This window comes from Passer montanus, unplaced genomic scaffold (assembly GCF_014805655.1).
Source record: "Passer montanus isolate IOZ18808 unplaced genomic scaffold, ASM1480565v1 scaffold147, whole genome shotgun sequence".
NCBI classification, from domain to species: Eukaryota; Metazoa; Chordata; class Aves; order Passeriformes; family Passeridae; genus Passer; species Passer montanus.
Window position 1 is genome coordinate 154,265 of NW_024361718.1, and position 23,343 is coordinate 177,607.

General features: G+C 59.4%; 2 protein-coding genes across 6 annotated transcripts in view; one reads left to right on the top strand and one right to left on the bottom strand.

Moving 5' to 3' along the window:
- The first annotated feature begins 661 nt into the window (after positions 1-661).
- SLC19A1 (solute carrier family 19 member 1) lies at positions 662-6,282 on the top strand. 2 transcript variants are annotated; one of them, XM_039700961.1, is made up of 6 exons: positions 662-1,364; positions 3,145-3,443; positions 4,090-4,837; positions 5,092-5,284; positions 5,370-5,511; positions 5,612-6,282. In XM_039700961.1, the coding sequence occupies exons 2-6, from the start codon at positions 3,231-3,233 to the stop codon at positions 5,798-5,800; spliced, it is 1,485 nt and encodes a 494-aa protein (XP_039556895.1). In that variant the 5' UTR covers positions 662-1,364; positions 3,145-3,230; the 3' UTR covers positions 5,801-6,282. The 2 variants fall into 2 exon arrangements, with proteins under 2 accessions (XP_039556895.1, XP_039556894.1); XM_039700960.1 differs by having other exon boundaries at positions 663-824.
- A 32-nt stretch (positions 6,283-6,314) lies between these two features.
- COL18A1 (collagen type XVIII alpha 1 chain) overlaps positions 6,315-23,343 on the bottom strand; it is a 35,724-nt gene continuing 18,695 nt past the window's right edge. For 3 of the 4 annotated variants that reach the window (XM_039700958.1, XM_039700957.1, XM_039700954.1), the window contains 41 exons: positions 19,182-19,726; positions 16,489-16,569; positions 16,342-16,401; positions 16,022-16,160; positions 15,818-15,921; positions 15,704-15,730; positions 15,437-15,607; positions 15,323-15,349; positions 15,170-15,232; positions 15,006-15,092; positions 14,847-14,900; positions 14,618-14,767; positions 14,434-14,496; positions 14,208-14,252; positions 13,156-13,296; positions 12,942-13,004; positions 12,803-12,829; positions 12,665-12,709; positions 12,482-12,544; positions 12,095-12,130; positions 11,935-12,024; positions 11,772-11,801; positions 11,636-11,662; positions 11,414-11,476; positions 11,196-11,270; positions 11,069-11,104; positions 10,897-10,950; positions 10,630-10,695; positions 10,401-10,472; positions 10,173-10,206; positions 9,981-10,043; positions 9,848-9,891; positions 9,631-9,753; positions 9,391-9,535; positions 9,165-9,238; positions 8,957-9,085; positions 8,740-8,775; positions 8,206-8,466; positions 7,925-8,122; positions 7,528-7,643; positions 6,315-7,445 (listed from right to left, as the gene is read on the bottom strand). In XM_039700958.1, the coding sequence (XP_039556892.1) occupies positions 7,232-7,445; positions 7,528-7,643; positions 7,925-8,122; positions 8,206-8,466; positions 8,740-8,775; positions 8,957-9,085; positions 9,165-9,238; positions 9,391-9,535; positions 9,631-9,753; positions 9,848-9,891; positions 9,981-10,043; positions 10,173-10,206; positions 10,401-10,472; positions 10,630-10,695; positions 10,897-10,950; positions 11,069-11,104; positions 11,196-11,270; positions 11,414-11,476; positions 11,636-11,662; positions 11,772-11,801; positions 11,935-12,024; positions 12,095-12,130; positions 12,482-12,544; positions 12,665-12,709; positions 12,803-12,829; positions 12,942-13,004; positions 13,156-13,296; positions 14,208-14,252; positions 14,434-14,496; positions 14,618-14,767; positions 14,847-14,900; positions 15,006-15,092; positions 15,170-15,232; positions 15,323-15,349; positions 15,437-15,607; positions 15,704-15,730; positions 15,818-15,921; positions 16,022-16,160; positions 16,342-16,401; positions 16,489-16,569; positions 19,182-19,726 (3,941 nt within the window). In that variant the 3' untranslated portion in view covers positions 6,315-7,231. Of the gene's footprint in view, positions 7,446-7,527; positions 7,644-7,924; positions 8,123-8,205; positions 8,467-8,739; positions 8,776-8,956; positions 9,086-9,164; positions 9,239-9,390; positions 9,536-9,630; positions 9,754-9,847; positions 9,892-9,980; positions 10,044-10,172; positions 10,207-10,400; positions 10,473-10,629; positions 10,696-10,896; positions 10,951-11,068; positions 11,105-11,195; positions 11,271-11,413; positions 11,477-11,635; positions 11,663-11,771; positions 11,802-11,934; positions 12,025-12,094; positions 12,131-12,481; positions 12,545-12,664; positions 12,710-12,802; positions 12,830-12,941; positions 13,005-13,155; positions 13,297-14,207; positions 14,253-14,433; positions 14,497-14,617; positions 14,768-14,846; positions 14,901-15,005; positions 15,093-15,169; positions 15,233-15,322; positions 15,350-15,436; positions 15,608-15,703; positions 15,731-15,817; positions 15,922-16,021; positions 16,161-16,341; positions 16,402-16,488; positions 16,570-19,181; positions 19,727-22,707; positions 23,323-23,343 lie in introns of those variants that run through there. The other variant, XM_039700955.1, reaches the window with a different exon arrangement.

A 23,343-nucleotide genomic window follows, 5' to 3' on the forward strand; every position in this document is an offset into this window, starting at 1 on the left:
TTGCTTCTGGCAGGGTGAGCGCTGGGAAAGCGGGAGGAAAGGCGTGGAGAGATGCCCTCGCAAGATGCGCTCGGAAGATGCGTCATCTCCCGGGAGATGGGGCATCAGCTCCGAGGCCGGATTCTCGGGGGCTCCACCTCCTCTAGGGATCCTCTTCCCTGCGGGAGAAGTGCACGGCCGTGCCTCAGCCCTTCCAGGTCCTGCAGGCCGGTTCCACCCCATAAGCAACTCTCGGGGGTTGCTGCCAGGCTGGGCGAGGGGATGAGAAGTTTCGGGAGCTCTGCTTGGAGCACAGCGGGGAGCTCCTCGGGACCCTCTGGGATACGGCCCAGCGCAGACTGGAACAAATCCACGCCCAAGAAGCAAACGGAGTGCAGAAATAAATCCAAGCAGCCACGGGTACCATAAATCCTGGAGGGAGCCAAGGCGGGGCAGCGTCCCGCAGGGCCCGCAGCCCAGAGGCCACGGCAGATGGGCAAGGAGCTGACCCCGGCTGAGGGCAATGGAAAAGGGGCTCGATGCTTTCGCAGGGGGGTTTGTCCCTGTATGGGACACAAGTGCCGGCGCAGCTCTGTCCCGGCGTGGCCGGGCTCTTCCTGTTCCTCCTCCTCCTCCTCCCCTTCCTCCCTCCCGCTGCACTCTGGGGTTTGTAGTCCCCCCTTCTCCCGTAACGTGGAGCGCGACTACATTTCCCGAGGTACTCCCACACCCTCCTCCTCCTGCTGCCGCTGTGCCGGGCTCGCCGCCGATCGGGCTCGGGTGGCAGCGGGAGCCCCGGATCCCGCCGTGCCCGGCCCGCAGTGCCCGTGCCCGCCGCCCACCAGGTACGGGGTGCGGGTGTCGCCGGGACGGTCCCTGGGATGCCGGCAGTGCTGTTCCCCCGGGTGCTGAGGCTGTGTGCCCGTGCTGTGTTGTTTACCCCCGCCTCTGTTTCGGGGTGAGCAGGTGCCGCGTACCCCCGAAACCCTTCTGTGCCAAGTGCACCCCCCAGCAACCCCGCAGCGCCCATCCCTTGGTGCTGGGCGGTGGGAGGCAGAGAGGTGCCCCTGCGGTGGCCGAGGGTGCACTTTCAGGAGCTTCCCAGCCCTTGTTTTACGGAAGATACCCCAGGGGTTCGCGGTCCCCATTCGGCGTGGCAGCTCCGCACGGAACACGTGGTGCCTTGGCAGTGTCGCTTGTTTGTCACCGACACGCGGCTGGGCAGAGGGCATCACGCCGACGACCCCCAGGGTTGTCCCCTCTGGACCACGGTGGCCGTGGCTCTGCGGGGAGCTGAGCCTGAGCTCAGCCACCCGTGTCACCTGTGACCCCGGGCTGACAGCAGTGTGTGGCGTGACAGTGATCCACGTCAAGGTCACACCCAGGTAACTCGGTGATAAACAGGTTCACACGGTGATAACGGACCGGCTCTGCTCCCTCTCCCTCCCTTTCTCTTCTCCTTCCTCCTCTTCCCTCCACTCCCTGGCTTGCACCAGGGACGAAGGATGGAGCATTCCCTGGGACTTGTGCCCACTCACCTCGAGCAGAGGAGCTCCATGGATGTTCTGGAGAAGGGGGATTGGGTGTGGCCGGATGGGTTCTGGTCTGGAGTCCCTTAGTGTGTGGGGACACACATGCTGGGAGTTAGGAGCCAGTGCTCCTGGGAATGGAGCAGCTTCATGGAGCTGCATCCTGGATTTAGTGTGGGAGGTTGTGTGTATCCCTCCTGGATGGACAGGCTGGAGTGGGGAGCAGAGGGTGGCAAACATTCCGTAGGGGTTGTGGTGCACATGGCAGCAAGCAGCTGCTGCAGGTGACATCCACAGCCCAGCCTGGGGACAAGAAAGCAGTGGAGCAGAGTCCAGGCACTTGCAGCTGGCAGTGGCCCCAGCACGGTGCTGGGGTGGGTGTTTGGCAGGGACTAGCCCTTGCTCCTTGCCCCTTACCCTTCCTGCCACAGCAGGGGCCGGTGCTCCAGCCAGTGCTGGACAGGCTCATTGGGCAGCGAGTGAGTGAGCACCTGCTTTGATCCCCAGGGATCTGTTTTGGAGGTGGGGGCTGTTTGCCCAGCCGTGAGCTCTGACACATGAGTGTTTTGGTGACACTCACGCACCAGTGCTCAAATCCCATGGGAATGCTGGAGCGGTGGGTCCTCACTGGGACAAATGGACACTTGACTTCCTGTAGGTTTAGGTCACCACCAGCTTTCCTCAGCCACCATCGGTGCTGCCTCATGTCCCTGTTTATCCTGTGTCATCTGGCAGCAGGGGGGGATAATCCCCCAATTTCACTATGCAGGATCCAGTGGGACACAGACTCAGGACCATGAACTTACTTTTTAATGACTGTGATTAGTTGTTCTGTGGTTATCAGGGTAATCAGGTTTCTAAACCTTGCTCCCATGGCGTGTATTGGCCTACAGGGAATCATGTGGCATGAAAAGTCACCTTGGTGACTTCTTGTGGGAGTGGGAAGTGCTGGGAGGACACCAGTCCAGGCCGCCTCCTATCCCTGCTCTCATCCCATGACCATTAATCGGGTCACCTGGCACTGCCAGCTTCCTTGCAGCCAAACCTCAGGATCTGAGCTTTTAATCCCCCTGTGGACCATGAACCTCGTGGCATTTTGCATTCTCTCCAGGCTGGGCATTGTGTCCCAGAGCCCAGAGCTCTTGGGAAGAGCCAAGGGGCAGCCGCTTGCCTGCAGCTCAGCTGAAGTCCTGCCAGCCACCCTGCTACTGAGTAACACGGGTGGCCCCATGCCCGGTGTGCACATTAACTCATTTCCACAGCCAGCACATTCCTGTGCCATCCCCTCTGGAGCATCCCCAGTGCAGGGTGTCTGCATTCCTCTGCCTCTGCAGCTCAGAGGGAAGTGTTGCTCCAGGAAGCAGCAAAACCCCACTGAGTCTTAAAGAGGACGAAAAGGAGGTGATGGGAGCTGAGGATGCCACACTGTGGATCCAGCTGCTGCATGCATTCAGGCTCCAGATGCACGTGATGTATGAATGCCGCCCAAAATGACCCCCCCCTGCTTCTGCACAGCGAGATGCATAGCTGCTTTTCTTTTTCCCAGAACATCTCCTGGGGAGAAGGTAGTGGTATTTATTTGCCTTGCGATTCTGGAGGAATTTTGAGCCTGTGCCAAATGCTGCTTTTTCCACAGAAACTGCAGCGCCCTGGTTTTCCATGCGTCCGAGAGTGCCTGTGGACAGAGAGGGGCTGTGTGGTCCAGCAGAGCCTGTATAGCTAATGGCTCCCAGGATAACGCCGCTGTCCTGCTGCAGAGCCATGCCCAAGAATGATGGCGCCAAAAAGCCAGCACCAGAAATGGTGCCGGACCAGCGCTGGAAGCTACAAGTCTGTTACCTCTGCTTCTATGGCTTCATGACACAGATCCGGCCCGGGGAGAGCTTCATCACCCCCTATCTGCTGGGGGCAGACAAGAACTTCACAAAGGCAGAGGTGAGCTGTGGCATCCGGTCCCCTACCCTCGTGCCCCCTTTATGGCCATGGTCACCATCCTGGGGCTGTCCAGAGCGTCCCTCAGTGCTTCTGGGGTGCACAGGGGTGTCATGTCCTGGGCATGGCAGCATGTGGTGTCTCGCGGTGGTGCTTTCCAGGCAGGGGAGGTGGTATTGTAGGGCCTTGTCTCACTTGGCTGCGAGGTCACCCTGTCCCCTGAGTTCCGGGCTCAACTTGCCTTGCATAAAACCTCGTGCCCAGGCTGCCAACTGAGTGTGACCCCTGCCCATCTTATCTGCCTGTGGAAGGGTGCTGGACTGGGAGAAGTCATGCCCCATCCCACTGGGGAGACTTTTCCATGATGGCACAGTGCACTGCCAGGCCGCTGGCAACGATGGGGTTAGGCAAGGAGGGGCCACAATGTCATCGATCCCAGCTGGCTGCTTTGCCTGTGGGAACACTGCATTCCCGGCACAGGAAGGGGCCGAGGCTCAGCCAGACCCCCAGCCGAGCATGCTGCTGGTCACATTCCTCCCTGAGGAAGTGCTGCCATGGGGGTCAGCAGCCAGTGCCCATACCATCTGCAGGGTGGGGGGCATCCCCAGGGATGTGCCCAGCGCTCAGCCCCTCCTTGCCCTCACGGCAGGTGACCAATATGATCACGCCGGTGCTGTCCTACTCCTACATGGCCGTGCTGGTGCCCATCTTCCTGCTGACAGACTACCTGCGCTACAAGCCCGTGCTGGTGCTGCAGAGCCTGAGCCACATCTCCATCTGGCTGCTGCTGGTGCTGGGCACTTCCGTCCTGGCCATGCAGATGATGGAGTTCTTCTACGGCATCACCATGGCTGCCCGCATTGCCTACTCTTCCTACATCTTCTCCCTGGTCGCCCCGTCCCGCTACCAGCGGATGGCCAGTTATTCCCGCTCCTCTGTGCTCCTGGGGGTTTTCACCAGCTCCGTGTTGGGCCAGCTCTGTGTCACCTTGGGTGGTGTGTCCTTCCTCACCCTCAACTACGTCTCCTTGGGCTTCGTCAGCTTCGGCCTCATCCTCACCATCTTTCTCGAGCGGCCCCGGCGCAGCCTCTTCTTCAACCGGCCCAGGGGGGCCGGTGACGCTGCTGTGCCCGCTGAGCTGGACAGGATGGCCGGGGAGGACAGCGGTGGGGGGGCACGGGGCTGGCGGGACATGGTGCTGTGCCGTATGCTGCAGGAGCTGGGAGCGCTGGCCAAGCAGCCCCAGCTCCGTCTCTGGTCCCTGTGGTGGGTCTTTAACTCAGCTGGGTACTACCTGATGCTGTACTATGCTCACATCCTCTGGAATGAGATCTCTCCCACCACGGACAACCGCCGGGTGTACAATGGGGGCATGGATGCTGCCTCCACGCTGCTGGGTAACTCTCATGGGATGGGGACACTGGGGGAGTGGGGGGACACTCACATCCTGCTGCCTCCTGTGGGAATGGCTGGGGACACCAGAGAGGCAGGGGGTCACTGCTGTCCTGCTGCACCCCTTGGGAATGGTGGTCCTTACAGTATTTTTGGTGGTTTGGCATTGGGGGTGATGTGATGGTCACCAGGCTGGGTCCCAGCCTAGTTAGGGCAGGGGATCCTTGAGGTGCTCACAGCATCCTTCATCCCTCCCCAGGAGCTGTCGCCTCCTTTGCTGCTGGCTACGTCAAGATCCGCTGGACGCTGTGGTCAGAGCTGGTGATTGGAGTGGTTACGGCATTCCAGGCAGGATTACTCTTGCTTATGAACAACACTACCAACATCTGGCTGTGCTATGCTGCCTACATCCTCTTCCGTGGCTCCCACCAGTTCCTGGTGCCCATTGCCATGTGCGTGGTGCTCCTGAGGACCCACTCCCACCCCGGCATCCCTGGGTTGATGCCAGGGGTTCACCAGTGCTCCCATTTTTCCCAGTTTCCAGATTGCTACCTCTCTCTCCAAAGAGCTCTGTGCTTTGGTCTTCGGGGTCAACACCTTCTTTGCCACAGTGCTGAAGACCATCATCACCATCATCGTGGCTGACAAGAGGGGCTTGGGTTTATCCGTGCATCCCCAGGTAGGGGTGGGGTCGCACCTAGGATGGAGGTGGTCCCTGAATGGTGTGGGATGAAGGGAGGGCTCCAAATGCTGTTTCTCCCCTCTCTCCTCTTTTGCAGTTTTATGTATATTTTGGCTACTTCACCCTACTGGCCGTGGTCTACCTGCTGGCGGCCATCAGAGTGGGTGTACAGCACAGCCACCGCAGGCAGCCGGTGGAGCTGGCCCTGGACAAGGAGCCGTGCCAGCTCCCAGTGGAAATTCCAGCAGAGGAGAAAAGCCCGGAGGCAGGCACCGTGCGAGCCTGAGCGCTGGCACCGCGACACTGTGGCTGGCTCTTGGCTCCCAAAGTGAGCATAGTCATCACCACCGTGTGCTTGGTGTCCTGTCCCACTGCTGGTTCTGGGTGCTGTTCTGTAACCGCTGGGACATGTTTTCTGCCCGGTGAGGACAGGGCTGTGCCCCTTCCCTGTCCCCACACACAGAGTGGTGGCAGGATTCCCATGGTGCCGCTGCCGTGTGTCACACAGGGGAATGGGTGGGGACCCATCCCGCTGCATCCCCATCATGGCACGGAGCCAGGCTACAAGAGGATGTTTCTTTATTCAGTGCCTTTAGAAAATGGTCTATAGAACACAATTGATGACAAAAAAATAATATAAAGATCCACACGCTTTAAATTGCATTAATTACACAAAATACAGTAGACTGTAAGAAATAGAGATCGTGTGACTCGCACAGCTTTTATGGTAATAATTTCCATACAATAACAAAAAAAGCTACTTACAAATTTCTCTTTTTCTTTTCTTTTTTTTTTTTTGGTTTTTTTTTTAGCACCTTGGATTTGCCCCCACCAATTCCAGCCAGCTTTGCTGTGCCTTTGCCATCCAAGCCCAGCAAAGGTGGTATGGGGAGAGGGGCATGGCAGTGCCTGCCCTTGGTACCACACATGCTCAACACACACACACATACAGAGAAACACGTGCTGGGGCACAGCTGGCCACTCCTTGGGGCCACCCTGTCACCCCAGTACCTGTGCTGGGCTGGCTGTAGCTGTACCTGGGCTGTGGGGGCAAACCCGGGTCCCCAGGGTGCATGGATGGGATGGGGGAGACCAGACCCCCACCAGAGCTCTGCTGGCTGGGAGGTGGAGGTGAGCATGGTGATGGGATGGTCCTTACCTGGGGAGGATGGAGACCATCTGGGAGAGCCCCAGCATCACCACAGGAGAGTCCCTTGGGTGGGATGCTGGTGTCTTGGCTGGAGAAGACCCTGTGGCCTCAGCAGCAGGGATTTGGGTCCAACCCCAGGCTCCTGGTGAGGACAGCATGGGGCCAGGGGGCTGGTGAGAGAGGCCCTACAGGCTTTTGCGGGGAACAGCCCTCATGGCAGCACTGAAATCTCCCTGCTGAGCATCCTCCCACCCAGCCATCCCAAGAAGAGCATCTGAGCAGGGAGGGGAACAAGCTGAAGTGGTTAAATATGAAGAGTTAGAAGAGGAGGAGGATAAGGAAGGCCACCAGCCCATGGCTGCCCTGCCCCGGGTGGGACCTGAGCCCCTGCCAACCCTGGGCAGGGGCCATGGCAATACTCTTTGGCTTCAGGTCTGCAGGAGAAAGAAACCCTGCGGGGCGAGAGTGGGCACATGGAGGGGACTGAGGGGCCCAGGGGCGGTGGGGTGCAGGCTTGCCCAACCTTCCCCAGGGTCATAGGGGTACTCGGGGGTGCCAGGGCAGGTATCACTTTTTGGTGGCGGTCATGAAGCTGTTCTCAATGCAGAGGACAATGAAGGTGTGCTGGCAGCTGCTGGCTGCCTGCTCCAGCAGTTTTCCAGAGGCCAAGGAGGAAGCCTGGCCAGTGACCGCGCGCTCCTCTGTCCGCCATGTCTCGCAGTAGCTCTCAGGCAGGCGCCGACCCTTGGCATCCGAGCCATGCCAGACACTCTTCTGTGGCCTGGAAGGGTGAAAGGTTGGGGGCTGCTGCTGCCCTGCCATGCTCCAAACCCCATTCCCCCATCGCTCAGTCCTGCACTCACCATCCCGCATCCCGCAGGACATCCCGGCCATCAAAGGAGAGGATGCGGGCGCCAGTTCTCAGCGGGGCCCCACTGCCCGTGAAAAGGGCTTCCCAGTTATTGAAGAGCACTTCATCCTGTAGGAAAGGTGGGGAAATGGAGGAGGTGGAGGTTTAGCCCTGCCTTCACCCCAAGAACAGCCCAGAAGCTCCAAGACCCAGCAGCCTCTGGGAAGGGGATGCTTCATGATGGATGGGGACTTTGCTATGCTCTGCATCCCAGATCTTGGTGGTACTGGGTTAATAGTTGGAATTGCTGATCTTAAAGAGATCTTTTCCAACCGTAATGACTCTGTGATCCTATTCTGTGATCCATCAGAGCTCAGAGAGCGTTGAGAAGGGGATGGGGACATGCGTACCCGGAGGTTGACGATGGGGACAGCAGCGCGGTCGGCCCTGCGCACAATGCTGTAGAGATCCTGCAGGCGCGAGGACAGGAAGGCACGGAAGGTGCCAGCCAGCCCAACCTGCCGGGCTTGCTGGAAGCACTGGAAATCGGCGCCCCGGATGCCACGCATGCCACCGCTCAGCGGGGTGTTCAGGGCCACCAGGTGCAGCTGCCAAGAGGGGACAATGGGGCTTGAGGGACCTGGCTTTGGCCACCACCATCAGCTCCCCTCAGCTGGCACATGGCACTCACAGCAGGCTGGAAGTCCTGGTGCACATGGGTGGCCACAGGGGCAGGATCTGGCCGGCGGTGAATGTAGTACCCATTGATGAGCTCGTGCTGGTGGTGGAGCAGGGGCTGCTCGGGCAGGCGGTGCTGGTTGGCCACCACTTCATCCCCACGCCAGGGACGGGCAGTGGCCGAGGGGACGTGGTTGCGGAGCGGGTGCAGGGGCCCGCGGGGCTGGGGGCCAGCGTAGTGGAGGGTGGGCGGCTTGTCATACACCTCGTTGTCCTGGGGAGGGGACACAGTATGAGGCAGGGTGTGGTGCCCCAGGTGAGGATGGGGATGGAGATGGTTGGGGTTGGATGGAGATGGGGGTTGGGAATGGAGATGGTTGGGGATGGGGATTGATATGGTTGGGGATGAATGGAGAAGGGGATGAAGTTGATTGTTGATGGATAGAGATGGTTGTGGATGGGATAAGGATAGATGAGGATGGAGGATAGGGATGGGATTGGGAAGGAGGATAGGGATGAGGATGTGCATGGGAAACAGAGGACTCACCAGAGCCGAACTGGGGATCAGGTTGTGCTCCTCCAGCTGCAAGGGCATGGCACATCAGATCCCAGCTGCCCCCCTCTCCTCTTCCTCGCGCACGGGTGGGGGGACCCCAAGCATCACCAAGAGTCACCACCAAGCCCCTGGGGCGGTGCTGTCCACACTCCCCTCAAGCTGGGCAGTGCAGCCCCGGCCAGGGTGCCCCTCTGTCCCCCCCACTCACCAGCACCCTGCGGAAGCCCCCACGCAGGCGGACGTAGAGTTCCTGCCGGTCTGTCAGGAAGATGAGGCTGCCCTCGGGCAGTTCGTGTGCAGCACTCAGCATCGCCTGGTACGTGGGTATGGCCTGGAGCTGTGGGCACAGGCCGGGGCAGGGCTCAGGGATTGGCTGCCTGCGCCATGGGCAACCCCTGCCCAGAGCCCTGACTCACCCCCAAGGACATCCCGTTGGTGCCTGGTGGTCCAGGGGGTCCTGGTGGTCCTGGGGGTCCAGGGATGCTGACAGCTGTGGGGGAAAGAGGGTGAGATGGAGAGAGTGCAGCACAGGGAGGAATGCAGAGCTGCAAGGAGGGATGCGTGGGATACAAGCAGGAATGCTGGGGGTGGCAGGGAGGGATGTGGGGGTGCAGGGCAGAATGCAGTAGAGCAGGTACTCACCTTGTCTGTGGGGACCTGGGAAGGAGGGTGGCCCAGGCGGACCAGGAGGGCCAGGGGGGCCCTGCCGCCCCTCGTATCCGATACCAGGGGGACCCTGAGGTCCTGGAGGCCCTGGTGGCCCAACAATACTGTCCCCCTTGGGACCCTAGGCAGCGTGAGAGAACATCTGTTGGAGCAAAGCCCCCAGGGATGCCACCCCCCAATGTGCCCCCCTTCATTCCCACCCTATGAGGTACTCACTGGCAGCCCGGGGTATCCCTGGGGCCCTGGAGGCCCTGGAAGTCCAGAGACTCCAGGACTGTAGAGTGGGGTGCTGCCTGGCTCGCCCTTCTCACCCTTGGGACCTGCATCCCCCTTGTCGCCCTGTGGGATGGCACAGCCTTAGGGTGAGCACCTGGGATGCACTGGGTACCCCAAGTGACACTGGGTTCCAGCTGCCAGTGTGCAATGGCCTTACCCGCAGGCTGGTACCGAAGTGACTCACATCATAGGGGAACTGGCCTGTGGAGAGAGGGAGAGGAGGGGAGAGGAGCCAGGATGGGCATGAGCCACCCCCTGCCTGCCTCTGCCAGCAGGGACCAGTCACCTACCTGGGGGTCCTGGGGGTCCAGTGTCACCTTTCTCTCCCTTTTGTCCTGAGAACTGGTGGAAACCTGTGGGGAGCAGCAGAGACACCATCTCAGAGCTGCAGCTCTAAGGGAGAAAGGGGGTTTCCCCCAGCCCTGCTTTGCCGAGGTTCCCCAAAATGCCCAGAGGGGGCTGGGAGAGGGACATGCACTTACCAGGGAACGCCGGGTGGCTGGAGTCACTGAAGGTCTGTGGAGATGCAAACGAAGTGGCTGCAGAGATGGCAGCATCCTCGGGACCCCCCCCCCAATGCTGGTGACAGTCCCACATGCCAGCCCCAGCCAGGATGTCACCAGAGCATTCTCAGTGCCCTCCGGGCAGGCAGGGGATACTGGGGGCCCAGTCACCAGCACGTCCATCACAGTGGCCGTGGTGATACTCACATTGCCATTGTTGTAGACTATGCTGCCAGGTGGCCCAGGGGGCCCAGGGGGGCCTGGGGGGCCTGGGGGACCCTGTGGGGGGCAAGAAGATTTGTCAGAAAGCAGACAGTTCCCACCACGGAGGGGGACAACCAGCCCCTGAGAGGAGACGTGCCCTTTGCGTAAGGGAATGGGGTGCTTGGGGAGACCCTCAGGGTGTGTGCAGCTGGGGGGTCACAGCAGTGCTCACCCGCAAGCCCAGCACGTCTGCAGGGTCACCCTTCTCGCCCTTCAGCCCGTTCATGCCAGGACGTCCCTGCGGATGAGCAGCACAGTGAGCCTCATCCCTGTCCCCCTGCCAGCCCCTGGTGTCACATCTGGTGCACCAGAGTCACTTCCGAGAGCCCAGCACCGCCCCATCCCTCGGGGTGTGGGACTCAGTGGGTGCAGGCTGTGCAGACAGGGAGGGGGACGCGGTGGAGGCGATGGACACAAACAAACCGGGAGCGGGTCTTACGGGTCTGCCCGGAAAGCCGATCTCTCCCTTCATCCCTGCTCGTCCTGGGGGACCCTGGAAGGGAGAGAAGACGAAGGTGAGGGATGCTCAGTATGGGGGCAGCCCTTCTGCCCAGGATCATTCCCATCCCTCCCTGTGGGACACAAGGAAGACGATGGTGATGGTGACTTACCAATGGTCCCATTGGGCCCTGCAGCCCTGGCTCCCCCTGCAAACAATGGAGAGGGAAAGGGCATCACCACCGGCACCACCTGGCACCTGTCCCATGGGGATGCCCCCCATTCCTGCCAGGAACCCACCTTTTCTCCTTTCACCTTGGCAGTGACCACGGTCCCATCAGGGCTGATGATGACGCCGGGCTCCCCCTTCTCCCCCTGCAAGAGAAGAGGAGGTGGGAGGGGACATGGTGGGACCAGGCTCCCTTCCATGACAGAGCTGGTGTCACCTGGTGGCCAGGTAGAATAGGGGACCAGGAATGTGACCACTCCATGGGGTGCAGGTGGCCTGGAGCAATTACCTTCAACCCCGGGGCACCCTGGGGACCAGTTGGCCCCTGGTCGCCTTTTGCTCCCACCGGGCCCTGCAGAAAGGACACAGAGTCCATGTCATTCCAACCCACCAAAGGCAGGCCCCAAACTCCCCCTCCATCACCACCATTTTGCAGCAAAGCACAGCAGGACTGGCAACCACAGCTGTCACCAGGGCCACCCCATGGTCCCCAGATGTGTCACCAACTCACCGGGAAGCCAGCGCGGCCTGGTCTGCCCTGCAGAGAGAAGCAGAGATGCTCCTAAGAGCAAACCCCCTCTTTCCAAAAACAGGGAACCCTCCTGGCACTGCTGAGGGCTGGGCACAGGTGGCAGGAGGGCACCTACCTCTGGACCAGGAAAAGCCACCAAGGACTTCTGCAAAAAGAGACAAAATGAGGTTTTTTTCCCTGATCTTGAGGGGTCATAGCTGCTGGTGAGGTCTCCCTCATGATTGCTGCTGGAATACCCCTTCCCATGCCCTGTGCTGAAGCCAGGTGCCACCACTTACATCTTCACTGGAGACACTGACAACCTGTCCAGGGGGACCAGGTGGGCCAGGGGGGCCAGGCAGCCCCACTCCATCTTGGCCTCGCTCTCCCTGGAAAACAGAAGCCATCAGCCCAGGGCCACCAGTGGCTGGTCCCCCTCCCCAGCCTGGTGGCACCTACCTTCTCACCAGTGCTGCCTTTGTCACCTTTGGGTCCCTGGAAAGAGGAGCAGGAGGGAGTCAGCACCAAATGGAGAGGGTCTCTGGCTCACCGGTGCAGATCCCCTCCCACCTCTGGCTCAAAAAATCCTTCAGGCAACCCCACCTTTGCTTCCAGCTCCAGGCAATGAGCCAAGCTGCAATGATTTTGGGTGGAGGTGGTGGCCAGTGGGGCAACAAGGTTGGGGGGACAGGATCCTAGGGGGTGTCGGCACCCCTGACACGCAATGTGCTGGGTCCCACAGCAGGGAGGGGGAATTTTGGCTGCTGGGGATGGAGCTGCTGCAATCAAGGATGCCCTGCCTGGAGTGGGGAAGGTCTTCTGGAGCTGGGGGGCTGAGGCTCTTACCTGTGGTCCAGGGAAGCCCTCCAGGCCAGGGCGGCCATCCATGCCAGGCATGCCAGCATCTCCCTGCAATGGGAGTGGGAAAGGGCAGGATGCAGTCCCAGGTCCTGGAGCACAGGGTCCTGCCCACTGCCCTGCATGCCCAGGTGCTGGCACAAAGCCATCCCAATCTCGCAGTGCTCCTACCTTTGGTCCTGGCAAGCCAGGCTGTCCGGGGCTGCCGACCTCTCCCTGCAAGGAAAGAGGAGTCAGAAGCATCCCTACAGGCTGCCTGCAGGCATCCTACATGGATGAAGCCAGGAGCATGTTGGAAGGGCTCCTCACCTTCACCCCCGGCAGTCCTGGCACACCCTGCAAGGAACAAGGGGACCATGAGCACTGGGTGATGGCCGGGGACATGATGGCTGGGAATACCCCAGGGAGCCCAGGATGGAGAGGAGGGAGAGGGCAGGAACGGCCTTACCTGTGGTCCTTCAGGCCCAGGTGGTCCAGGAGTGAATGACAGCCCCGAGCCCTCCATGTCACCCTAAATGCAGGGAGAAGGGGCTGAGCTGTGTCTGTCCCTGGTTCCAGCTCATCCCATCCCATCCCATCCCATCCCATCCCATCCCATCCCATCCCATCCCATCCCATCCCATCCCATCCCATCCCATCCCATCTCTGCAGTGACCACTCACAAATCCAGCCTCGTAGCCCAGCCCCGGTGGTCCCGGGGGGCCGGGGGGCCCTGGCTGCCCTCGGGGTCCGATGGGCCCGGGAAGACCAGCTAAGCCCATTTCTCCTGGGGGTCCTGCTGGTCCGATTTCTCCTTTGTTGCCCTGCAAAGGAGACAAGCAAGGTGGCAGTGGTCACTGCCTGGAGCCTGCAAGCAGGAGTCAGAGCATGCCCTCACAAATCCCCTCTGGGACAGGACAGAGATGATCTCCCTGATGTTCCCTTGTCTAGCGGCTTTGTGGGAGGGGACATTGCCCAGCTTGGGCACCCTTCATCCCACCAGCTCCCCATGTAATGTCCACAGTGGCCACCAGAGGCTCGTCTAAAATCATAAAATGGGAATATCCTGCACGCAGGGCTGGCTCCTGTGCTGCAGCAGAGCTCAGTGCCATAAAGGAATGCTCACAGGCATTCCTGGGATTGCAATGGGTCTGGAAGCAACAGGCTTGGACCTTACACCTGCTGCCACCCCATCTGCCCTCTGGGTGCTGCAGAAGTGCAGAAAGTTAGAATTAAGGTTAAGAAACCCTAATTTTTGAGATTTTTGCCCCCAGCTCAGGCTGCAGTGGATGGTCATCACAAGGGGCAGCATCGCAACTGCAGGGGCTCCCAGCAAGCCTTCACTTCCACCTTTGGGGATGCAGGGTGGAAAGAAGCTGGAGTAAGCAGGCAGGAGAGAGTGATGCACAGAAGATAGGGTGTTTTCCAGTGGGGTGTTGGCACCCCACCAAGCAAAGTCTCTTCTGTGTCTTGAAACACCCCTCCCTTGGTTTTCCTGCCCACTTCCTGAAGTGGCAGTGTCTGGAGCAAAGCCAAGGCAGGGTGGCAGGAGCCCAGTGAGCATCCTTTGTGGGGTCAGCAGTTCCATGCACCTTTGAGATGTGGCCCTGATCTGGGAGGAACACAAATAGCAGCACCCCCCTCCCCATTCCTGTGCAAGATGGCTCCCCTAGGCAACATCCCTGCCTCCAGTCTGCAATGGAGAACCCAAAAAACCCCACCCCAGGCACAGTACCTTGGGTCCTGGTAGGCCAGGGAGGCCGAGGTCACCCATATCGCCCTGGGAAGGAGTAGGGAGAAGAGTGTGTGAAGAAGCTGCCCAGCTCCAGGCAGGAGCAGAATGGAGCTCCCCAGCCCAGGAACTGAGGCCTCCCAGAGATGTGCCAGGGGTGCCAGCTGCCCTGTGAGACAGCTGTGACCTGCTCCTGGGGCACATGGGACAGGGCCAACCTGCCACTCACCTGCTCTCCTTTGGGCCCCGGCTGTCCAACCTCCCCATCTCTTCCTGGAGGACCCTGAGGACCCTGTAAGATCCCAGGAGATGGTTCCAGCACAGGAAAACACCGTAAGGCTGGTGGGCACCAAGCCCCCCACCGCCACAGAGTGGCCCTGGAATGGGAATTCTTGGCCACCCCATAGACCTACCACTGGCCCCGGGGGCCCAGGGATCCCATCCCTGCCCGGCAGCCCAGGTGGTCCCAGCAGGTCCGTGTGGTTCATCCCAAACCGTCCTGGCTCCCCTGGCAAACCGGGCACGCCAGGTGGCCCTGGGGGACCAGGTGGCCCTCGTGGACCCTAGAAGAGATGTGGGGGGCCATGGCTGAGGGTGTCCCCTCACTCCCAACTGGCAAGACAGGCACTCAGCCCCACTAACCCGCAGGCTCTCCAGGTCACCAGCGAAGCCAGAGCCCTCCATGTCAATGAAGGTCTGGGGGAGAAACACAAGGGGGATGTCAGGGTGGCAGCACTCCGCACCTCTATGGCTTGAAAGACCCCCCATCCCTCAAATCCCTGTGTCCCAAGCGGCACCCACCAGCTTGTCGTTCTTGGAGGAGGGTCCTGGTGGTCCCGGAGGGCCAGGTGGTCCAGGGGGTCCCCTCGGCCCCACACCTGGGTCACCCTGGCACAGAGGAGAGTGTGGTTTGCGGGTGCAGCTGAGCTGGGGATGAGAGGAAGGGGGGCAACACCAGCACTCACCTTCTCCCCCTTCAGGCCCGGCTCCCCCGGTATCCCAGGGAACCCCGGGGGCCCCATTTCACCCTGCAAAGGGGAGCAGTGGGGGGTCAGCAGGTGGCAAGGCAAGGGGGTGGCCATCCCCCATCACCCTGCCACCCCTTCCACCCCACTTACAGGCTTGCCGTCCTCTCCAGGATCTCCCTAGGGATGGCAGAGAGGGGACAGGTCAGTGCACAGGTGGGTAGGGTAGGGGGACAGGCACACCCTGTAGCGGGGGAATTGACTCACAGGCTCGCCATCCCTGCCAGGGGCTCCGTCCTTCCCCGGTGTCCCTGGAGGGCCAGTGACCTGCTCCACCAACGAGCCATCAGCATGCCGAGAGAGGGTTCCAGGGGGTCCAGGGTCACCTGGCTCTCCTTTTTGGCCCTTAGAGCCAGGATAGCCAAATCCAGCACTGCCCTGGGGAGGGGAGGGAGACAGGAATGGGTGGCAGGTCTCTGAGCTGGCAGCCTGGGTAGGGCATGGCTCTGTGCCAGCTACTCCAGTGATGCTCACCTTGACACCCAGGTCTCCTTTCTCCCCCTGAGGATCAGAAACAGGGAGAAGTATGTGTCAAACACAGACAGGCCACTGGCACCCTTGAGCCCCCGGGGACTAGCTCTCACCCACCTTTTGACCCTTGACACTGTCTGGCCCTACAATGCCACTGGTCCCTGAGTCCCCTTTCAAGCCACGCTCCCCCTTCTCCCCCTTTTCGCCTTTCCGACCGGCGCCTGTGGAAAAGGAAAAGGACCCAGTCAGGGCTGGGGATGGCCACACCACCACCATGTCCCCACTTCTGCACCCTGGGAAGGGGAAAGCTGCTGGAATTACCTCCCGTGGAGACCCGCAGTGTCTCCTCCACTCTGGTCCTCTCGGCTTGCTGCGGGGATCCCCCACCACTCCTCGGGCCACTGCCCCCCACCACGGGGGGGGAGGTCACGGGGACAGCATCCAGCAGCCCTGGGATACCCTGCGCCAACAACGAGGGGACACCATGACACCGTTCACCTCCCAGCGCCTTCCCATAAGGGACAGGTGCTGGGACACCATCAAGCATCCCATGATCTCAGCCATGCAAGGCACTCAGCCCTCCTCGTCATAGGAATTTTGGGGTCCTGCCCTGAGTGCCACATCTGTGGGCAGCAACTCACCTCAACCTTGCCTGAGGGCTGCTGTCCACCTTCCATCCCACTGCCAAAATCCCCAGAGACCTGCATTTGTCCGTGGAGAAGGGGTGAGAGCTGAGCTGGGAGCACTGGCCCCCCCAAGCCCTCCGCGGCTGCGCTGCCAGTGCTCACCTCTGCATCATCCTCCTCTTCCTCGCACTGGCGCTCGGCTGCCCGAGGGTCCCCTCGGAGCTTCAAATCTGCAATCACCCCCTGCAAGGAGACCACGGATGGGTTGGGGACACGGACAAGCCACTCAGCTGTGATGTGACCTGCTGTGCCACTTGGCCACCACGTCCTTGAGTGGGAGAAAAAGGATGGATGAGATCTGCTCTCTGCACTGCGAGCAGCTGGAAGAGGTCACCACCCAAATGGGGGCATTTGCTTATGACATAACTTTTTAATTATATACAAACTATGTATTTATAATATATTTATTATGTCAATCTACTTATAATTCATTAATATTATATCACAGTCAGCCTGGCTAAACTGCAACTGCCCCAATCCCTGTTTTCCTAAGTCCATCATGTTTCCTTGCCCGGACATGGCGCCCTGTGCTTTCAGGCCAGCACAAATATTATTTTAGTTGTCTTGCCCAAAGAAGAGACACCAAGGGGGAGGTATCTCCTCTCTCAGAGTTCACTTCCCAGCATGGTCCCCTTCTCCTCCCCACTGGGATCAGACGGATGGGCAGCATCCCAACTTGGCAGACTCCCATCCCGACAGCATCCCTGTGTCCCACCCTGCAGCGAGGACCCAAGCGGGGCTCTGGGATGTGCTGGGTGACCCCGCTTGCAGTGGAAGCTGTGGGGTTCAGGCTGGTACCCATATCAGCTCTCCTGCTGAGGCCAGGATGCTACAGAGGTTTGCCTGGAAGCAGCATCCTTAGGAAGGGATTTGTGGTGGTTTCTTGTATAAACAAGTGGCCTGGATGCACACGGTGGTTGCAAAACACAAATAAATAGTAAGGAAGTGCAGATTATCCCAGGAAATACAACATGTGGGCTGCAGAACCTGCCAGCTGTCCTTGTGTGGGGCAGGGCAGTCAGCTGTGGCCAGCGAGCCCTCAGGAGAGGAAAAACAAGGAGCACAGGCAAGAGATGTCTGTACAACTCTGCTGGGTGTCTGGCTGGGTCCTGGCTGCTACCTCTGCTCAGCCGATGTGGTGCCAGCTCTGGCACATGGCCTGTCCAGCCATGCTGATGGTGCTGAGCAGTGACTGCAAGGTTGAAACAAGCCAGTTCCAAGCCCTGAAGCAAGGCAGTCCCACTCCTGGACTGATGATGGTGATAGGGGACCTTTGCAGTCTCTTTGCTCTGATAAAGAGAGCAGCAGCACCAAAGATCTTATAGTGAACCCATGGAATAATGGAATCATTAAGGCTGGAAAAGCCCTCTAGGACCATTGAGTCCAACCATTAACCCAGCACTGCCAGCTCCCCCATTAAACCATGTCCCCAAGTGCCACATCCAGGTGCAAACAAACCCTCCTGCCATGCCCTAGCTGAGACTCCATTTGCCCCTTTGAGAGCTGTTGTCCTGGGGGCTTCTGCATCACCTGCAGGCTTTGCCCCTCCAGGTTTCCTGCCGTGGCCACAAAGGCGACTCAGGAAGGAGCAGAGGTTGCAGGACACCCCTCCAGCTGCCTCCCAGCAAGTTTGTCTAGAGGCTTGACCCAGGGCCAGGCTTTAATCCACTTGATGCCCCGTTAGTTCCAGATAACGCGAGGCAGTGCTGGACAGTGATGGAAACACCACGAGGCAGTCAGCTGCTGCTCCCCTCTCACCCAGCCAAGGCCTCTTTCCCTCCTCGGCCAGCTATTCCCCACGGGAAAACCGGGGGCGGGCAGTGGGATCAGGGGTTGGCAAGCCTGGGAGCATCACCTGCTAAAAGGATCTGCTCTGCTCCAGGCTGTGGCCATGCCTTCCATACCGTGCCAAACCCCTCGAGCTGGGGAGAGGAGCTCCTCCACAGCCATGACCTGCACAGGTCCTCCCAGCATGTTCAAGAGCAAAGAAATTGCTCTTCAAGAGCAAAGAGTTGCTCTCCAAGGGAGCAACCGGAATCTCAGGCAAACCAGTTTGTAGCCCATCAATGATTAACCCCTTCCTGGGGGAGCTTTACCTGCCCAAAGCCATTCCAGGGGGAATGTGGCAGTACAGTCAGGATGGTATTTAAGCTCAGAAATGCGCTTTGCAGAACTCCACAGGAAAAACATTGCTCCCCTCAGCAGAGCCTCTGTTGCTGGGCAAATCCTGCTCAGCCCAGGATAAACCTGAACATTCCTCTCCTCAAGTCCTGCAGGGGATTTCCATGTCAGCTGGGCATTTTCCCCACACTTTCCACAACCCTTATCTGGAATACGAGTCCTGCTCAAAGCATGGGCTGAGCTATCACATCCTTCCTCACTCTCCAAAGTCTTTCTGGAGATACCGCCCAACGTCAGCCAGCAAAGATATGCTCCAGTCCAAGCACTTTTTCCATGTAAGAGAGACATTTTCCCAGACAAACCAGCTCCTCTACCAAAGGAGCTGGGTATTTTTGGGACTGGGAAGATCTGAAGAGGCTCCATGTGTTTGCTGGGAAAAGGCAATGGTGGGAGCTGCATGGCAACCCCATGTCCTCCTGCCAGCCCAGCTTGAGAGCTTAGCCTTGGTGAGCCCCAAGACAATAAATCAGTGACATCTCAAGCCACCTTCACCTCCATCTCAGGTGTCTGCTTCCCCAGGGACACACAGGGAGCTGGTTGTCTTCTGGGCATGGGCAACACCACATCTCTCCAGGCTTCTGAGAGATACTCCTTGGGGTGACCCAAGCTCTTACCTGGTATTTATCCGGGTCAGCCCCTCCAGCCTGAGCGACAAAGAGCCCGGAGCCCTCTTCCAACTCCATCTCATCTGGGGAGCGCTCGAAGTGGACGCGCTCATGCTCCTCACAGTCCAGGTAGAGGACAACTTCCTCCTCCTCCACACTGATGGCGAAGCGCGTCCACTGGTTGAGCAGAGTGGGCACAGTGAAGGTGGCGGCCGGGTAGGAGCTGGGCGAGCCCGGCTCTGTGTAGTAGAAGATGATCTGCTGCTGGCCCGCACGCAGCTCTGAGAGCTTGACGCCCACGTAGATGATGCTCTGCGAGGAGTCCGTGACGGCAAAGAGCACACCGGCCCGGGGCGTGGTGGGCTGGATGTGGAACAGCAGCGAGAAGTCCCGGTAGAAAGGGCTCGGCAGGTGGTACCGGGCCACCTGGCCCGTGTTAGCGTTGGGACCAAAGACATAACCAGGGTTGTTGTCGGGGCCATAAATTCTGTGGATCTCCTCCGTCGGTGGGTCCCCAATCAGCTCCAGCAGGCTGATCTCAGCACTCAGGCTCTCTGCAAGGAGGAAGGACAGGGGATGGTGTCAGGTCCAGACAAGGACGGTCACTCAGCAAGGACACCCCTGCCTGTGCCTCCCAAATACACTGTCCTTCAGTGGCTCCCTCCACTCACCTGCCCCAAGACTTGTGTGTGTTGGCCAAGGCAGTGACCTTGAGCTGCCCCACTACATCATTCAGATACGTCTCCCAGATGCTCCCCATGCCCAGTGCTGACCCCCAACCACAGCTGGGACATCACAGAACCATAGCATGGCTTTGATGGAAAGGGACCTTAAAGACCATCTCATTCCAATCCCCCTGCCATGAACAAGGACACCATCCACTAGACCGGGTTGTTCAGATTCCCTGAGATGGGATAAAACCAAAGGGGTCTTGCCCATGGAGCACCAGGATGATCCACCATGGAGCCCCAGGGAAGTGTGTTGCATCCATACTCATCCAGGATCACAGTGACCCCTCATGTCATCCCAGGACAAGATCCAACGGTCACCCCAGCTGGGAATAAATCAGAGCCATCCCCTCGCAACACCCTGGGAACGCAGCTCAAGCCAGCTCAGCTTCCCAGATGCTCTCAATTTGGCGGTCGCCTCCTTTCCCAACTCCTATTGAGAATTAGGGAATTGGGGAAGTTCTGCTGGAGACAGCCTCTCCTACCCAGCGCAGCTGAACATCTGGTGAGGGTGAGCCAGCGCTGTGTCCGCCAGCTCCCGTTGTTCTGGCAGCCAGCACATCCTCATCGCCCACACACCGGGCGCTGGATTCCTCCTCTCCTATGTCAACTGCTTGGGGCCAGTGCCAGCTACAAAGGAGAGGCTTTTTAACCTCTCCTTTCCTGGGAGGGAGGAAACCCAGCCACCCTGGCTACAAAACTGCTGAAGGATCTGCTCTGGGAATGGATGCTCAGTGCTGAGTTTCAACCCCATCCTGAGCCAGGAGCAGGAGCTGACACAATTCAGTGTCCCCAGTTCCATCCCTGATTTTCATGTGAGCAATGGTGAGTGGGGGAAATCAGAGGTGTATCCTGAGGTAAATCTCCTTCCCAGTCTTCCACCAGTTCTAGCCCCTTCCTCTGCCCTGCACTGGGATCAGGCTTCCCCATGGGGCACCCCCAGTCTGCTTAGGAAGCTCTGGATCCTGGAGTCCAGCACCCTTTCACCCCCAGATGTGCACAGCCCTACACCAAATCTGATGGTGTGAGTGAGCAGGGCTCCCCCAGATTCTCACCCTCTCACCCACCCTTGAGTCACCCCATGCTCAGCGCCTCACAAGCTCATTCCAACTGCAAATGCCAGGATGCAGAGATTGCATTTATCTGGGATTGGAGGAAGCCAAATTCATGGCAGTTTAAAGGAAAAAGGAAACCAGAGCTTCCTTCCTTCTGGGGGTCCACATGAGTGTAAGAGCCAGTGCTGCAATTCCTGCAGCCAGACAAGTCATTGTGTCCCCCCCAGGGCTTAGGATGATGGGACAGCTGAAAGAAGCTTTTGTTAGCAGGGCAATTTGCAACCATTCTCCCCTTGGAACTGCAGCCGGCTCTGGGAGTCTCCCTCCTCCTCAAACATGCCACTCGCCCTCGAGTCCGGCGTGGGAGCTGGGTGTTAACACTTCCCAAAGCAAATGAACTTTTTTCCTGTGTGACAGAGGCTGGATGGGGACTGGGGAGCAGAGGGGTAAGGGGAGACCCCTTCAAATGTCTGCTCCCCTACAAAAGCCAAGTGCCCCTTCTCATTCCCAGAGCTTTCAGGCCACACGTGCTTTTTCCAAAGGGCATCCAGAACCCAAATATCACAGCCCATCATCCTTGTGGCAAACTGGAGATGCACCAGGGAACATGGAGAGATGGTGGGGGCTGCAGTGAGTTTGGTGCTGGCATGGGATGGCTGTGGGGATGTCTGGACACAGTGATTCTGCCATTGGAAATGCCCCCAGAATGCTCCAAGCCACCTTGACACTCTGCCATGACCTTCCTGGCTGGCCTGAGCCCAGGCTGCCAGCATGGTATTCAGGGGACCCCCAGCACACAGCAGCACATCAAGTCACTCCATGGGGTGCACCACAGCCCCCACATTCCCCACTCATTCCTGACACTGCCCATCCAAGCAACCACAGTGCAGTCCCAGATGGGAATGCACCTCCTCTGCAAGCATCCCCACGATCCCAGTGCATCCCCCCATGAACAGAGCCTCTTTGACACTGAGGCAACCTTGGTCGCAACTGTGCGACCCTGGTTTGCCAGCCCCCAGTCTCGGCATTCCTCCTTGGCATCTCCAGGCCATCCCCCGAGGGCTCAGGGGTCAGCACGGGAACACAGCCTCATTCAGAGGCTTTGGCAGGCGGGGGGAGCTCCAGCTTTCATCCCAACTGCATTTCTCCAAGCACCAGTCACCCCCCTTCCCCGCTCCCCTCTCTCACCCCCCTGCCCTGTCTGGGTCCCGGGAAGGTCACAGCCACCAAATGATGAAGCTGGGGGTGAAGTAACCTCTCCCCCTTTTCCAAGCAGCGGGGATCAAACATTAGCCGCCATCGGGTGAATCATTAACCCCAAAGGGCCGCTCTGGGAGAGGGGAGCGTGCAGGCATGGCTGAGGGTCACCTTGAAACCTCCTTGCCACCACGGTGCTGTGGCTGGTTGGCCACAGGGTCTGGTCCTTGCCCTGTTCCTGCAGGAAGCTGGAAGTGCTCCAAGTGCTCTCATCCCAGCCAGGATGGACACCCCAAAGCCCTGTGGCACCTGGAAACCGGCCCTGAATGCCAGCACAATGTGCTTGGGCAGCATCCCCTGTGCTGGCCAGTGTGATTTACCAGGAGTGATGCTCAGTCTTGTGAAGAGAGCCAAAACTCACTGGTTCTGTTTGGAAAAGCCAAGGCTGGATGGAAAGCGATTTTGGATTCAGCAGCATCCCATGGGTACAAGGCAGAAGCATGGGGGAGTCTGTGCAGGGGAGACACACACAGGGATGTTGCCCAGCCACGTTACCTGAAGAAGCATTAATAAAGACACAAGAAACCCCTTCATCCTCCTCAGGGAGAGCATCGCAAGGCAGAGGCAGGTGCCTGCCGGCCAGATGAGTCCAACACAGGTCTCTGACGGCCTCACAGAAGCCCTGGCATGGCGGGGGGGTTACAGGGACCGAGGGGCTACAGCCGGGGAGCAGCAGCAAGCAGAGAAACCACTCCAGGTAGTGATGGCACCGCGACTCAAGCAGCCCCTCCCACTCATGCAAAGCTGCCCAAATTTCCTCCTCGCTGCCATGCTGAAGGTAGTTTGGCAATCGGACATGGCTGGTGCCCAGCACGCTGCAGAAGGGCAGGTGGGTCGGGATGGGCTGGCAACGGCCAGCCACTGGCATCAGTCCTGGAAAGAAGGATGTGAGCCCCACGCCGTCACTCCTGTAGAGCTGCATGGTAGCGGTTAGTAAATCGAACTCCAGAGGGACAGAGTTATTGGCAGCAGGAGAATCCACACCCTTATCCACCCTCTGGTCAGGCCAAGGGGGGCTCTGGCTTCCATTCCAGCTGGCCAGAGCCAGCCCCGGGTGGCCAGCACCATGCCATGGGGTCGGTGATGCTGTGTGGAAGTAATGGGGAGGTTGTGCCAAGGGGTCCTGGAATG